Consider the following 17,040-nt stretch of genomic DNA (forward strand, 5'->3'; position numbering starts at 1 on the left):
TAAAATTTAGCTATTTCTCCCTCTAATGTTGTCAAGGTCTATTCGTCAAAGTCATTTCTGTATGCGTAGGATTACTTTGTATGATTACAGTTGAAACACTGAAGTCATGTGGAATGTTTTTGGTTTCTTTTCTTTACATTAAACATTAATCCAAGATTACAAATATGCCGAATTTAGCATACATGCTATATAAACAGGTCATTGCAACCTAGTTAATGATTTAGCCTTATTTTGTTATAATTTCTGACATAAAAATAACAATTATCTGCTGGGTAAGTAATTTATACTTGCAAAAAATGCAGCTGAATTTATCACAAATAAGTTTTATTGATGTGTGGTTTTTCTTATGCAATAAATAAATACTGTAAATAATTTAATGACTGAGTGGGTAAATGAATGAAAACAGGAGAGAAGGCAACTGGATTATTTAAAAAGACAGTTTTACTAAAATGTTTTTTGAATATATTTGCTACACATACATTAAAATATTAAGGCAATAATGGTAACAAATGTACAATTACAACCCTATATATATATATATATATATATATATATATATATATATATATATATATATATATATATATATATATATATATATATATATATATATATATATATATATATATATGGTAAGTACTCTATTAAGTATATATATATATATATATATATATATATATATATATATATATATATATATATATATATATATATATATATACATACATACATACATACACAATTCAGATTTTTGGCTTTTTGTATAGCGCTTTTACAATGTAGATTGTGTCAAAGCAGCTTCACATAAATGGTCATAGTAAGTGGATCAGGGTAGTTCAGTTTTTAGTGTTTAAGTTCAGTTCAGTTTAGCTCAGATCAGTGTGGTTTAAAATCGAGTCCAAACACTGAAGAGCAAATTCATAGATGTGTAGCTCTACCAATCCCAAACCATGCAAGCTAGTGGCGACAGCGGAGAGGGAAAAAAAACTTCACTGAGGCGAGTGAAGAAAAAAAACCTTGAGATTAAACAGACATTTTAATTTCTCTGCTGGCCAAAAGTCTTGTGCAGAGCTGCAGTCTCAGTGGTGGAGGCTGGGAGCTAGCCTCACTCGTCTGTCCCTGGATCATCACTGGAATCAGTCTCATGTTCTCCACTCCTCCATGACCGGCGCAGCAGCTGCTCAGGATACGGCCTGGTCCCGGATATGGAAACCTTGGGATCATCACGTCGCTCGCTGGTCTTGGATCCAATCAGTGACTTCACATAATCTGAGGACCTCGGGATGAGTGTCCCCAGGTGGAAATGGAGAAAAAAAAAGAAAATAATTAGCGTAGCTGCTGTTCATAGTGTATATAAGCAAGATGCAGAAACTTGTGTGGAAACCCGCTAAGTGATGCACTGAGTATATATATATATGAGCAATATTACTCGAGTAGCAGTGCAATGTGGCTGTATATCGTCACTGGTATATCGGCCAGGCGTGCGCGACCGAGTGCCAGCCTACAGCCACATCGCACTGTTATGAGTGTGATATTTTGTTTATACAACAGTTTGACAGCATAATTGTGTATATAAAAAAGAAAATCAAACACAGAGATTCTTCAAATCCTTTTGCAAGAAGAACTACTTTCTCACACTATTGATACACATCTGCAGCCGACATCAGAACATCAGAAACCATTGCCAGTTCACCAACGTCACTTAGAGCTAGTATTTGAATGATTCTGATGTGTAATGTCTGAAGTGATGACAAAACAGGTGATTTTGCTCACATTTTAACATTATAAGGCTGAACAGCATGAAATGCCATCAGTCTACAGAAATTTCCCAGTGTATCTTTGTTGCAATCGGGAGATCACAATATTACTTTGGTATAAATACAGCACTACAACATACAAATTAGACTTACTTAGAAAGTCATTTACCTGTGATTTGATCAGCTGTATTTACACTTTTTCTCTTAGGGCTTATTATGCAGTCTCTGTCGACATCTTGTGGATGAACATGGTCAATCATTTTTGCTCAAAGACAGGCTAATGGCCGCCGACGCAGTTTTTCAGAAATTCTAAATATTTTAAAATTGGTACTATCCTTAAAAATAAACTGCATAGTTACAATCTAAACAACAACATTCTCAACTAAAAAGGCCTCAAAAGTACATTATGTTGTCATACAGCTGCAATATTTGTCAAACAGTAGAGTGTCCTCTGCTTGTGGCTGTATGTGAGCGGAGGAATACACAACGCTGAAGGGTTAAAAGGCTGTACAGTGCTGTTATTAGCAGAAATTCGCACGGCTATCAGCCAATCAGATTCAAGAACCAGACAGAACTGTTATTAACAAAATTATTAATATGATTAATTAATCATTTACCTTAAATTTGTATATCATTCTAGTGAATATTTCAGAAAAATTTTCCTTAAAATATTTAGATCTTCTTAAATATTTTGTATAATGTTTAAAATACAGATAAATTTAAGTAATTAAATGTATTAAACTATTATAGGTTATTTGGTTACAACAGCATTTTAGTATTCTTTCTTTCTTTCTTTCTTTCTTTCTTTCTTTCTTTCTTTCTTTCTTTCTTTCTTTCTTTCTTTCTTTCTTTCTTTCTTTCTTTCCCCAACAATCACCGATGTACCTCATTCATAACCAGAGTACTTTTATTTGACATTTAAAGCTCAAAGACTTTTATTTTGAAAGCTCAATCTTCCGTGCATGTTTTACAAAACCCGTCTTGTCGTTGACTTCACGCAGCTCCTGAGCAAGAGGGGCTAATATGTCGATGGAGGATCCTTTTTTCGTGGTTAAAGGGTAAGAAAAGTTACAATCCTCTTCCCTGTACATGTTTCTGTCGTCCATCTTTGTCTGAATGACATGACGTTAATACTGACAGGTTAATTTGATGGTCAGTGAGGCATCTTCATCACTACCTGTAGCCACAGTTAATGTCACATTATTGTTTTCATGTGACTTTACTAATCAACAACCATCATGCTTTAATAAACAGGAATATATAAATGTTAATAAGTGATTTAGATATCTGGAAGGTTAAACGAAGTCTGAAAAGCACTCTGTTGACAAGTGTAAAAACACTGATTTATGCTACATGTCATTCATTAAACGTACTGATACTAAACTAAAGTTATTGAGGTAAAGTTGCTTTTATATTCGGACATTTGTTCAGTGACAACTTGTGACATGCTTCCCTTTTTTACCGTGGTACTTTGAGAATTCTGAAATCAGATTTAAGAATGACTTGTAAACAAACTTAGCACTGTTTATTTGACTGAACAAGGTTGTATTTTGATAGTCATTGGCAGCTAATATAATTTCACTATTTAGAATTAGCAAATAATACTTTACTGAAAGTATATTATTAAGGAGAAAGTCCAATTTTGTGAATATAAATCTGTCAATATTTGTTAAATAAAAAAAATAATGGCTGATGCGTTGACACAGCAGGTGAATATAGAGGTAAAGTTGGTTTTATATGCGCACATTTATTAATTCAGCAGTGTCTATACTGTTAACCATGTTACGTTGAATATTTGATCAAAATTAGCATGCAAGTATGACTTCTAAACAACATTAACACTTTCTAATTGACTGTGAACAATGCTGTACTTTAATGGTCATTTGCTGCTCATATGATTTCCTTATTTAGACTTTCCACAGATTACTTTTCTGAGATATTATTAGTAAGGAGAATGTCTGAATATCCGAATATAAAACCAACTTTACCTCTATCAGGTGAATAGGGTAAAATAATATAATTGATGATTATCACCAGATTTCCAAGTTGATTAACACGGTTAGAATTGCTAGTTTTTTGTATACGTTTTCTCAAATGTTGAGTTTAAATATGCAAAATGAGGCAGTACTTAAAGAAACGTGCTTCACTAAGGAAAATAATTTAAACAGTGTTAGAAATCATGTTCAATAATCTTGTTATTTCTTTTTTTGATACAGTAGGGTCAATGATTTTTTCAAAGGCATTTTAGGAATCTCTAATTTTCACGCCATTATTCAGAAAACACTGCAAAGTCCTAAAAAAAAGTCAAAAATTTTTGCAATAAATATAAAACCAGCTGAGGTGTGTACTGATTTATATATATATATATATATATATATATATATATATATATATATATATATATATATATATATATATATATATATATATATACACACACACACACACACACACACACACACACACACACACACACACACACACACACACACACACAAAGATACATACTTTTAAAAGTTTTTCCAAAAAAAAAAAAATTTAAATAAATAAATAAATCTACAGACATGCATTGACAGTCAGGCAAAAGCAGCACTTAAAAGTTACTTCACTTTAGACTGACAAAAAGCCAGTGGGCCCAAAATCTCAAAACTGACAGATGCAAAAAAATAAAAAATATATATATATAAAAAAAAAATAAAACGCTGTCTTTTACTGCCATTTCCCACACCAATCTCATTACAAAAATAATTATAAAACTCAACTAGGCCAGCACAATATTGGAAAAATTTTGATATTTTGTTATTCTGCTACATATTTTGGGATATGAATACAATTTCATCAGATGGCTTGAATGGCTCTATTTGGAAATAGTTGATCATTTTAGATATCAATTATATATGCATATATCATGTATATATAACTTGCATAATCTCTCTTACTGAAAGAGACTTACAGATCTTGCTTATGCTTTGTATTTTCCCCCCTTTAACAACAACAACAACTATGAACAGTAAAACACGGGGAGCTACAAATCCTTTAGAAGATTGCCTTTAAAGAAGAAAAAAATATCATGTTAAATAAATTTAAAAGTTACAATTCAGGAAAAATACAGGTATATTGGTAAAAAAAATACTAAATCCACTTACTCCAAATTAGAGAAAAGTAGTGTTCTTAATGAGAAAATCGTGACATGTATAGTGTGCACTGTATCAATCCATTCTTCAACTTTAGGTGATTCTAATTTTAACCATTGTTTTTGTAAATGTTTTTTACTAGCTGCCAGAAGGATCAATAACAGTTTCATGTCTTTATTAATACATCCATTTAAATTTATATTACCCAAATATAAAGATGCACAAGTGAAGGCAATCTCTACTTCAAAAATGGCATCTAATTGTTTTTTAATCTCAATCCAGTTTGGGGTTAAATTCTGACAATCCCAAAAAAACATGATCATTTGCATACAATCTAATAAACAATCTACATTGTTTATCCAAGTCTAACAGCATTCAGGTACAGTAGTTGAATTATAAAAATACAAATAATTCAATAAAATTAATCCTTATTGAAGTTACGAATGGCACAGTTTATTATACCGGAATGCTTTTAAAATCATTATACAGTCATGGAGATCAAAAACACAGCCACATCATAAATTATAATACAAACTCAACATTGCATAACCTGCAATGTGACTATTGCAAATGATCACATTGCGATATCAATGCTGAAACGACATATTGTGCAGCCCTAAACTCAACCCAACTTAATAGAAACTACCACCAACTTAGTGCACATGTGCAAGTTGTTTGCTATAGATAAACAAGTAGAAAGGCTTTGACAGTTTGCTTGTCTTTCTGGCAGGGAGGTGCAGAAGGCCCTGTCGAAAGCACAGGGTTTGTATGAGCGCTGGGAGGAGTTGCTGCAGGAGGAGACCCCCGTCAGCAGAGATGAGCTCGACTGGAGCACCAATGAGCTCCGAAATTGCCTGAGGGCCATCGACTGGGACCTGGAAGACCTACATGAAACCATCAGTATCCTGTTGAAAACTGAAGACCTGTGATGCTTTTAAACTTCAGAATGTTACACAAAATGGCTCTGTATTGGGAAAAAAAAGATATTGGGCTGACAAAAGAAAGGAAAAGGGATTTTTATGAATCTTATTTTTTTTTAAAGTCACAGTTTTTTTTGTTATCTATGAAAGAAGCCACATTGTGCAGTGTTATTACAATTAAAAATTTTATTACATACAATTATTATAATTAACTTGTAGTTTAGATTAATTTCTAGATATTTCATTCTGTGTTCAGGATATTTATTATTAATAGTGTTAATAATTATATGAAAACTAAGATACATTTTTTTCAGTATTATTTGATGAGCAGAGAGTTTTAAAGAGTACAAATCCTTGGCTATTATTAAGGACTTGACTGTCAGTTCCTCTGTCTTTTCACTGTATAGAACAGTTCATTGCTTAAATCTTTCTGACCTCTTGCTATTTAAATTAAAACCATTATTTTGTATAAATTGGGTATTTATTAAATACACAAAAAATGTCAGATATGTCAAATAACCTTTGTGGAAAAAATAGTAAAATATTTAAATGATGTTACACGATTTATTGTAAAATACTGTATTTATGTAAAAAAAAATGCATTCTAATCTGTACTTATTAAAATGTATAAAAGAATAAACAAGACCGACAGACAGACAGACAGACAGACAGATGGATGGATAGATAGGAAGATGAATGGATAGATAGGCAGATGGATAGATAGATAGATAGACAGACAGACAGACAGACAGACAGACAGACAGACAGACAGACAGACAGACAGACAGACAGACAGATGGATAGATAGATAGATAGACAGATAGATAGGAAGATGAATGGATAGATAGGCAGATGGATGGATGGATGGATGGATGGATGGATGGATGGATGGATGGATGGATAGATAGATAGATAGATAGATAGATAGATAGATAGATAGATAGATAGATAGATAGATAGATAGATAGATAGATAGATAGATAGATAGATAGATAGATAGATAGATAGATAGATAGATAGATAGATAGATAGATAGGCTGGGGGCGGGCAGGGGAGAAATTTCTTTTAGAAGTTATTGAAATACTTAATCTAAATAATATATTTGGTATATACTGTAAGCTGTTGTTACACTGAATAAAAAAATAGAGAGATTTTTATTGGAAATCTAATATATATATTTTTGCTTTCAATAATAGTTTTTTTTTTTGGACTCATATGCAGAAGTTGGTTTAGTCCTTGACCGTATCAGGTATTGTGGAGGCGAACCCTGGAAAGTTCCGATTAGGAGAACATGAACTCCAGGAGAGACGAGACTTTGTGGAAAGAACACGGAAATCCGTTCAGGTGCCAATCATTCTCCTCCACACACACAGACATATATTCTATTTATTATTATTTATTTCTATATGAATGTTTCTGTGTATCTCTCTGTAGCTAATGAAGGAGCAGCTCTCCAGTCCCTCTGCTGTGGCACAAGCGGAGAAGAAAAACAAACAGGTGAGTTCATTCTGTTCTTTGTTCAACTGAATGGATTGATATGGTGATGTTTGCTGGTGTCAACAGCACTGTCTCTGACAGGCTCTGCTCGGGGCCACAGCAAAGGACCGATACGCCGGTCTGGAGCCTCATCTGGTGTCTGCAAACTCCAGATATATTCAGGAGCAACAGGAGCAGCAGCAGGTATGACACAGGGGCTCACATTGCACTTATCATGAAATAGTATTGACAATATTCACAAAGTGAGTTGAACAAACTCTGGGTTGCAGAACAAGTCTCAAGATCAAAGGTTTATTGTTTCACAAAAATTGATATAAACTTTTTCTGATAACTCTTGGTTTAATCCAGAGTTTGTGATTATGCAAGTGCAGCAAACAGCTAATCAAAGGAGACATGAGAGCAGCAGTTTGATTAATTTCTCACAAGAGAGTCAAAAATTCACCTCTCTGTTAAAGATTAAGAGATAACATTATCAGAAATATAAAGTTTGATGAGGCAACTTAAAGCTAATAGTGCTATATCAATGCAAATCAATTTGCAGATTTTATTAATGTTGATTTAAAAACAGCTAAAAGACAGCCATTTTAAAAGCCTAATTCATTTAAGCAAATTTAAATATTTAAATGTAAAGTTTATTTTTCAGACATTATTAATATTAATTGACAATTAAAAACTATTTAAATCTATCCTCTTAAGACCCAAGGTGTTTTTTACATGCATTTTTTATTTCTCTTTGCTATTTGGGCTTATTGGAACGTAATTAGAATAAAAGTATCATCTTTTGATATGATGTACTTTTGGAGAAAAATGGTGTCTATATATGTGGACTCATGGTCCGAATTCACATAAAACACTTTTTCCCTGAATTTTTTTTATGCATATTTAACATATAATTTTTTTTTTTACTTGCTTTGACTATCTGAGAGGAAAAACTAAATTTTTTCCCATTTTGGACACTTAAAACTAGGGTTTGGGACATTTTATATGCTGCAAAACAGTTGCAGGATGACACTTTATGTCTGTAACAAAATATAAAACATTCAAAGTATTTTAAATAGCCACTTAAGAGCTTAAAATGTGCTGTCCACGTATGTGAACACTCAGGCCCTAGGAGGTTATACTATAGAGTTAAAGTATTAATATTTGCAATTATTATTTGAAACTTGACTCAAAAATGCATTTAGGCTATTTACTCACAGCTGATTGGTCCAGTTTGGGTTTGAGATCTGTAACCCAGAATAAAACCACAAGTTACCATAGTGAAGAAACTGATCAACCCACTTTTTTGAGCCAGAAAAGAGTTTGCTCAAACTAAATGCAAACTTACCTGGGTAGAATCCCAAACTGGCATTATGCAACATTATGCAACAGGCCTCAGAAAGCAAGCAAAGCATGAGCTTTACAGGCAGAAAACAAGGACATTTGATCTTTTGGTTTGAAGGTTTAATATTACAGTTTTGATTGTTTCATATTATTTTCATATATCATAATAAGCAAGTTTCTCTCTATGCAGTTGATCATGCAGGACCAGGATGAGCATTTGGAGCTGGTCACAGGCAGTATCCGCGTCCTGAAGGACATGTCCAGCAGGATAGGAGACGAGCTGGATGAACAGGCAGTGTAAGCGAACAAATAACACCTTTTAAATTTTGAGTGATGCATTACATCAGTTTTACTGCTTATGAGTGCACAGGATAGCAAGCATTAATGAAAATAATGTAGATGGCAACTATGATTCTGATCCTATTCAACACAGAAAAGTATGAATAGCTTATTCTGGTGCACCTTTTCACAAAATGACAATAGGCAGAGAGTGTTGCTGATCTTTTTGTGGCTGTTTGACTGCAAATCTAATCGAATGTGTTTTGATTAACTCTGTAAACATCCAATTGTGGACAATCTTGAAATGTTACATCTGTATTTAGTATGATTCTCTTTTAATCAAATGAACAAAAATGCATCTTTTTTGTCCTAGTATGCTGGGTGAGTTTAATGAAGAGATGGACCAGACCGGTTCTAGAATGGACTCGGTGTTGAAGAAAATGGAGAAGGTTTCACACATGACCAGCAGTGAGTGCTTTGATTTGATTTGATCTGTTTATTTATTTTGAACAGAAAAATAATACACAGAACACACAACTTCAAACAAAATACATGGTTGAAATAGAGCAGGATTAAGCACAAGCGTATTATTTTCCCCATCCCATTACCACACACATTATTCATCTATTACTTCAGCTTATTTCTTCTTTTGTTTATCTCTTCTTTTTACATGAGACATATTTGATCCTTTTAGCATATTTAATACATTATATGTTTGATTCCATTTGTACATTTACATTTTAAAACATAGACCCATAGTACTGCAAACAGCCATTAATTGGGATTTCATCATACCCTTCTCAGTTTGTTCACCTCTATTGATCATTATATTCCTTTAATAATATATATTTATACAACTCTTTAAATTGATTAATATCCTGACATTGTTTGAGGGTCTGTTCCAAAATTTCACACCACATAGACAATTTTTCATAAGTTGTCCTTTTTTCCAACCTCCTAAGATTTCGTTCCTCTCTCAGATTATATCTCCCTTCACACATTACTGTGTTATTTTGTACTCATATTTTCAAGTTTATCATATGTCGTATCTGTCTATAAAGTTTATTTCTACATTATATGTAATGGCATAGAGCAGCACGGTGGTGCAATGGGCAGCACAATCGCCTCACAGCAAGAAGGTTGCTGGTTCGAGCCTCGGCTGGGTTAGTTGGCGTTTCTGTGTGGAGTTTGCATGTTCTCCCCGTATACGCATGGGTTTCCTCCGGGTGCTCCGGTTTCCCTCACAGTCCAAAATAACATGTGGTATAGGTGAATTGGATAAGCTAAATTGTCCGTAGTGTATGTGTGTGAATGAGTGTGTATGGATGTTTCCCAGCGATGGGTTGCAGCTGGAAGGGTATCCACTGCGTAAAACATAGGCTGGATAAGTTGGCGGTTCATTCCGCTGTGGCAACCCCAGATTAATAAATGGACTAAACCAAAAAGAAAATGAATGAAGGAATGTAATAGAATAGTTAATCCAAAAAGAAAACAGTTGCTCACTATTTACTCACCTTCAAGTGCTAATAAATCTTTTATTTCCTAATTTTTTCTGTTGAACAAAACGATAATATATTTTGAAGAATGTTGGTACCTGGTAACCATTAACATCCAGATCTATGTGGTTTCCAGCATTTTTCAGATTATCTTTTTATTTTGTGTGTTCGACGAGACAGAAACCTTGTTCAGAACATGGAAGGAGAGTAAATTATGAAAGAAATTAAATTTAGGTGAACTATCCCTTTAATGGTATATTATTTGATATTTTATACTGATATATTTGTATATGATATAAAACATTGTGTACCACAGCTTTCATATTTTTTATATATTAAAATGTTCTGTTTAATGATTGTCATTCATTTTTAGTCTATTTACAAAACACATATTTTAGGCATATTAATAACGCATTTGATGACATATTCACATTGACATCCTTTTTATTATTTAAAAAAAGATATTATAATCAGGGCTTGACACATTTGACACATTTTTAAAAAATATATTTATCGTATTAATAATAGTAATATAGTATTATTAATAAATAATTAGTTCGGTGTGGCCAAAGAGAAAAATGGTAAATTCTTCGCAGTAAGGCCTAAAAAGTCATGTGAAATAAAAACAAAAAAATTAAGGAGGCATGTGGATATAACACATAATTTAAATCAAGTAATTTTGCCATGCCAACATCAAATTTATGCAAATATATTTTCCCAACCACAAAATTGAGGCTAGTGAAAATGGCGAGTACCTATAACATTGGAAAACTACTAGCCACAGTGGCTGGTGATCAAAAAAGTTAGTTAGGCCCTGATTAAAATATAAAAAAATCTCTGTCAGTCAGTATTTTTTGCCATAATTCCTTTGAAAAAATGTTATAAAGAACAGCATTTATTTGAAATATAATATTGTAAACAACAATCAGTTACAATTCAATGTATCTGGCGAGTTAAAGTATTAAAAAATCATTAACCCTTTAAAATAATGGTCATTAGTTAATGTATTATCCAACATGAACAAACTATTAGTGATCCATTTATTACTGTATTTATTCATATGTTCGTTAACATTATTAAAGTAAATTATTTAATAAAAAATAATAAAAGTTAATTATAGTTGTTATTTAACTATGATTAATTAATGCTCTCCAAGAATATTCATATTTGATGGTAATAAATACAATAACTAATGGACCATTATTCTTAAGTTCTACCAAAATAAATTTCTGTATATTTTAAAATATATTTTATTTATGTATTTGTTTATTTATTTGTATTTTTTAATTGTATTTATTTTTATTATTGTTTGTATTTATTTATTTTAATAAAAACAACAGCTTCCAAAACAGGTTTACATGTTAGAATTGCACTCATGTATTTCTATAGTTTTGAAGGATTTCATAAATGAGTGTGTGACTGATTGATGTGTTTTGTGTGCGGCAGGTCGGAGACAGTGGTGCGCTATTGGAGTTCTTGTCATTATACTGATCGTGGTGCTCATTTTGTTCTTCGCCATTTAAACCAGACACTTCTTCGGTTTGGCCTTCCATCATGCTGAAATCTTACAGAGGAAGACAGAAGTTTACCACGATTCTTCCATTATCCTTTATGAGAGAGATGTCGAGAGTTATTTTTTATAGTCCTTTTCACCTCATCTTGTCTTCAGTAACCCACATCGCTTCTCCTGTTTTTGGGTGGACTCTGCAAGGTCTGTTCCAGCATTTCACTGGCGCCGAGGTGGAATTTAACAGTTATTATTATGTTCCTTATGTTTTAATGTGGTACAGAGTGCATGTGGGGCTGGGGAATTTGATATTGCCTTATTATATTTTTATATGTTTGATTCTGACAGTGCAGTCATTGTGAAAGTTATATATCAATATACTCATTGTGTGCTGATGGGTGGTTCACCAAATATTTAACAAAGTAAATGTTGTTTTTTAAAGTAATCAACCCATAACGAGCACAATGAGTCAATGCAGTCTTATAGCGCCCTCTAGATTTCTAGATCGACATACCAAAGTTAAAGGGATAGTTCACCCAAAATTGAACATTCTGTCATCATTTACTCACACTTCACTAAATCAAAACATTCTGAGTTTCTTTAAACACAAAAGGAGATATTTTGAAAAATGTGGGAAACTAGTAACCGTTGACTTCCATAGCAATTTTTTTTTCTTAGTATAGGAGTCCCAGCAACCAGTATTCTTATATACGTTGATTTTTAATATCTTTGAATTTCTTTAATAATAATAATAATTATTATTATAATAATAATAAGTTTAAATATTCTTTTTGTGTAAACAAAGTCATTTTCATTTTTTGGGTGAACCAAGTTAAAATTTACTCACCATCACCTTTAAAGAGTTACTTTTTTCTGTTGAACCAAAAAAGGGGTAGACTTTTAACATTACCTCCATAGGAAACTAAATACTATGGAAGTCAATGGTTACAGGTTTCCAACATTTCTCAAAATCTCTACTTTTGTATTTAATAGAAAAATATCAACTCAAACAGGTTTGGAACAAATGGAACAATGACAGAATTTAAATTTTTGGAACATTCTGTCATCATTTACTCACACTTCACTTAGTCAAAACTTGTTTGAGTTTCTTTAAACACAAAAGGAGATATTTAGAAAAATGTTGGAAACCTGTAACCATTGATTTCCATTGTATTTTTTTCATACTATGGAAGTCAATAAGTCCCAACAACAAACATACTTATAAATGTTGGTTTATAATATCTCAAATAATAATATGTTTAAATATCTTCTTTTGTGTTTAATAAAAAAAATAATTAACTCTCATTTAAAACCACATGAGGGAGAATGAATGTAGAAGAGGTCATTTTATTATTTGGGTGAACAAAGTTAAAATGTACTCAGCCTCACCCTCAAAGAGTTACTTTTTTCTGTTGAACCAAAAAACTGGTTTTGAAGAATGTTAGAAATGGGTAAACATTTAAAATTACCTTCATAGGAAAAATAAATATTATGAAAGTCAATAGTTACAGGTTTCCAACATTTTTCAAAATCTCTTCTTTTGTGTTTATAGAAAAATATCAATTAACACAAGTTTGAAATAAGTGAAAGGTGAGTAAACAACAGAATGTTCTCTTTTTTTCCCCCATATCAGAGTGAATGCTGGCTTATAGCGCCCTCTAGATTTCCAGCTGGCCATACCCAAGTTAAAGGGATAGCTCACACAAAAATGAACATTCTTGGCATTATTTACTCACACTTCACTTGTTTAAAACTTTTTTGAGGATATATTTTGAAAAATGTTGGAAACCTATAACCATTGACTTCAATAGTAATTGTTTTTTTCATACTATGGAAGTTAATGAGTCCCAGCAACTAACATTATTATGAATGTTGGTTTATAATATCTTTAATAATAATACATTTAAATATCTTCTTTTGTGTTCAATAGAAAATAATAAACTCTCATTTTAAAAAAAATACGAGGGAGAATAAATGTAGATGAGGTCATTTTTATTTTCTGTGTGAACTGACTCAAATTTACTCACCATCACAATCAAAGAGTTATTTCTTTATGTTGTACCAAAAGAGAGATTTTAAAAAATGTTAGAAATGGGTAAAAAGGAAAAACAAATACTATGAAAATTAATGGTTACAGGTTTCCAACATTTTTCAAAACCTCTTCTTTTTTTTGTTCAAACGGGTTTGGAACATGAAAGGTGAGTAAAAAGATGACAGAATTTTCCATTTTGGGTGAACTATGCCTTTTCTATCTGATGGAAATTAAATCATGAACTTTTTAAATTATCATTTGCTCTTTTATTCATGGATGAATCTCATCATTTGAGTCAACTCGTGGATAATTGGTTGCAAAAAATGGTCAAATTTGCTCACACTGACAATTTTCATAGATCTGCTTGTAAGTATTGGGATTTTTACTCATTTTAAAATCAGATTTTATGCATTGCTTTTAAGATTACTGTATATTGTTATTGCGGCGGATTTGTATAGAGTCATTTGGACACACTGTGCATTTTGATGGATTAAGTCACAATGATATTCCATACTTCTCCATCATTTTACTATTTTCACTAATTAACTGGTCTTTTAAATGCAGTAAAAGCAGCAACATGCATGTTCTGGAAGTCGCATTTTATTTTAAGGGGGAGAGGCTCACCAAAAAATGGATCTTTGCTTTTGATTTACTCACATTTTACATTTAAAAAGATTTTAAGCTGATGATTTCATTTTTTGGTGATTCATAAAATGACATTTTCAAATATCAGCACTTTTAATAGTCAAAAAAGCACACAGACAAAACAAAATGTAATAGGTGTGACTAGCTGGAAGGTAAATGAACAGCAATTTAGTTTCATTCTTAAGTAAACTCCCCCACTAACTGACAGCATCCCCTAAAGAGCTAATCAAAAGCTTCAGTTATGATTGTTACTTCATATTTGTGCTCCAGAACTCGGATCTAATATCGTGTGCTAACGAACATTTTGTACTCATATCCTCTGTGCCAATGAGTTTTTCTGAGATCTGAGTGTATAAGGACTCCAGGTGCCCGTGGGTGAATGTATTGTTCAAAACCAACGCTTTCCTCTCTTTCAGCTTTAGCTGAACTCGACTCATTTCAGTATTGTTTATTGTCATTTTATAATACAATAACGTATCCTAGCAACTCCGAGCATAAGATTTTCGTTGTGAGCCTTAAAAAGTCAAATACAACGTCTGCCATCAAAAAGTGGAACAAGGGATGAAAATGAATGACCTCTTTCATGTCCTTTTAGGGAAATTCGGTACTCGTTTGATGTTCTTTCAGTTGTAGAGGAAATAAATTTGCTGCCTACATGAATGACTGCATTTCAGTCCAGTTCTAATGCCCGTGTCATTAGTTTTTGTAAGCATTTGTATTATATAAGACTTTTGGCTTTATTTTGGCGTCTTGATAAATCCAAATGGTTCCCGAATAAAGTATATGCATTTGACATGCTGTTTCTTTTGTTTCTCAAGTTTATAAGCATCACAATGGACTAATGTCATGGCTAGAATATTTTTTAAAGAAAAAACACTACAAGCAAAACTATCGTTTTGTTCATGAATAAGAGTTTTTGGGCTAATTTGCTTTTACAATATGTCTCAGAATAGTAGGGGGATTTAAACCACAGTTTTATGTAGTTCACTTCATATTTTTGCATCTGTAGATTTCAGTTTAAATGGCATGGTTGTTGGTACCAGAAGGGCTGGTCTGAGTATTTTAGAAACTGCTGATCTGCTGGGATTTTCACGCACAACCATCTCTAGGGTTTACAGAGAATGGTCTGAAAAAGAGAAAATATTCAGTGAGCGGCAGTTCTGTGAGCCCAAATGTCGTGTTGATGTCAGAGCAGAATGGCCAGACTGGTTTAAGCTGACAGAAAGGGAACCATAACTCAAATAGCCCCTTGTTACAATGGAGGTATGCAGACAAGCATCTCTGAATGCACAACCAAATGAACCTTGAGGCAGATGGGCTACAACAGCAGAAGACCACACAGAGTACAACTCCTGTCAGCTAAGAACAGGAAACTGAGGCTACAGTTCGCACAGGCTCACCAAAATTGGACAATAGCAGATTGGAAAAACGTTGCCTGGTCTGATGAGTCTCGATTTCTGCTGTGACATTCGGATGGTAGGGTCAGAATTTAGCATCAACAACATAAAAGCATGGATTCATCCTGTGTAGGGGATATTTTCTTGGCACACTTATTGTTAACGCCACAGCTTACCTGAGTATTGCTGACCATGTCCATCCCTTTATGACCACCGTGTACCCATCTTCTTATGGCTACTTCCAGCAGGATAACGCTCCTTGTCATAAAGCGCAAATCATCTCAGACTGGTTTCTTGAACATGACAATGTACTCAAATGGCCTCCACAGTCACCAGAGCTCAATCCAATAGAGCACCTTTGGGATGTGGCGGAACGGGAGATTCGCATCATGGATGTGCAGCTGACAAATCTGCAGCAAATGCGTGATGTTATCATGTCAATATGGAACAAAGTCTCTAAGGAATATTTTCAGTACTATGTTGAATCTATGCCACAAAGGAGTAAGGCAGTTCCGAAGGCAAAAGAGGTCAAACCCGGTACTAGTAAAGTGTACCTAATAAAGTGGCCGGTAAGTGTATAATACAACATACTTTTTTTTTCTTTCTTTCTTTTTCTTTTTTTAAGTAATGTCTCAGAATACTACAGGCAATTAAACTAGTTTTATATAGAACACTTGATATTTTTGCATTTGTAGATTTCAATTGAAATGTACGAAAATGTATTTTCTCCAATTTTTAAATTTGCCCTCAACACTACTTTATTAATATATTACAACATGAAGCAAAATTTTACTAGAACAAAAAACAAAAATTTTAAAAACCTGTGTATTTTTCCTATATCCTTCAAAATAGGGATGCACCAATACAGAATTTTTGACATTCGGATAACCAATATCTCCTTAGATTTGGGAGCAAATACCTGATATATGAGCCACTAAATATAAACATTACTATAATATAGTATTTTTTCTGCATCATTACAAAATAAAAAGTGAACAGAGCGAACAACTGATTTTATTTTAAAGCTTAAACTTCAAAAAAGTTTGCACTGAT

General features: G+C 32.8%; 1 protein-coding gene across 2 annotated transcripts; it reads left to right on the plus strand.

Moving 5' to 3' along the window:
- Positions 1–2,754: 2,754 nt before the first annotated feature.
- On the plus strand, positions 2,755–15,383 carry stx10 (syntaxin 10). 2 transcript variants are annotated; one of them, XR_015501719.1, is made up of 9 exons: positions 2,755–2,815; positions 5,622–5,791; positions 7,061–7,155; positions 7,246–7,308; positions 7,390–7,491; positions 8,822–8,928; positions 9,284–9,378; positions 11,853–12,543; positions 13,048–15,383. XR_015501719.1 is itself a non-coding variant. In NM_001326447.2 (8 exons), exons 1-8 carry the CDS (start codon positions 2,781–2,783, stop codon positions 11,927–11,929), a joined length of 744 nt encoding a protein of 247 aa, NP_001313376.1. In that variant the 5' UTR covers positions 2,755–2,780; the 3' UTR covers positions 11,930–15,383. The 2 variants fall into 2 exon arrangements, 1 of the variants encoding a protein (NP_001313376.1); NM_001326447.2 differs by having other exon boundaries at positions 11,853–15,383.
- Positions 15,384–17,040: the final 1,657 nt, after the last annotated feature.

This window comes from Danio rerio, chromosome 11, assembly GCF_052040795.2.
Source record: "Danio rerio strain M-AB ecotype USA chromosome 11, GRCz13ab, whole genome shotgun sequence".
NCBI lineage: Eukaryota > Metazoa > Chordata > Actinopteri > Cypriniformes > Danionidae > Danio > Danio rerio.

Coding starts and splice junctions, on each gene's coding strand:
- stx10 (NM_001326447.2), top strand. CDS start 2,781: ATGTCGATGGAGGATCCTTTTTTCGTGGTTAAAGG. Junction 7,156..7,245: donor GAACACGGAAATCCGTTCAG/GTGCCAATCATT, acceptor ATCTCTCTGTAG/CTAATGAAGGAGCAGCTCTC. Junction 8,929..9,283: donor GAGCTGGATGAACAGGCAGT/GTAAGCGAACAA, acceptor TTTTTGTCCTAG/TATGCTGGGTGAGTTTAATG.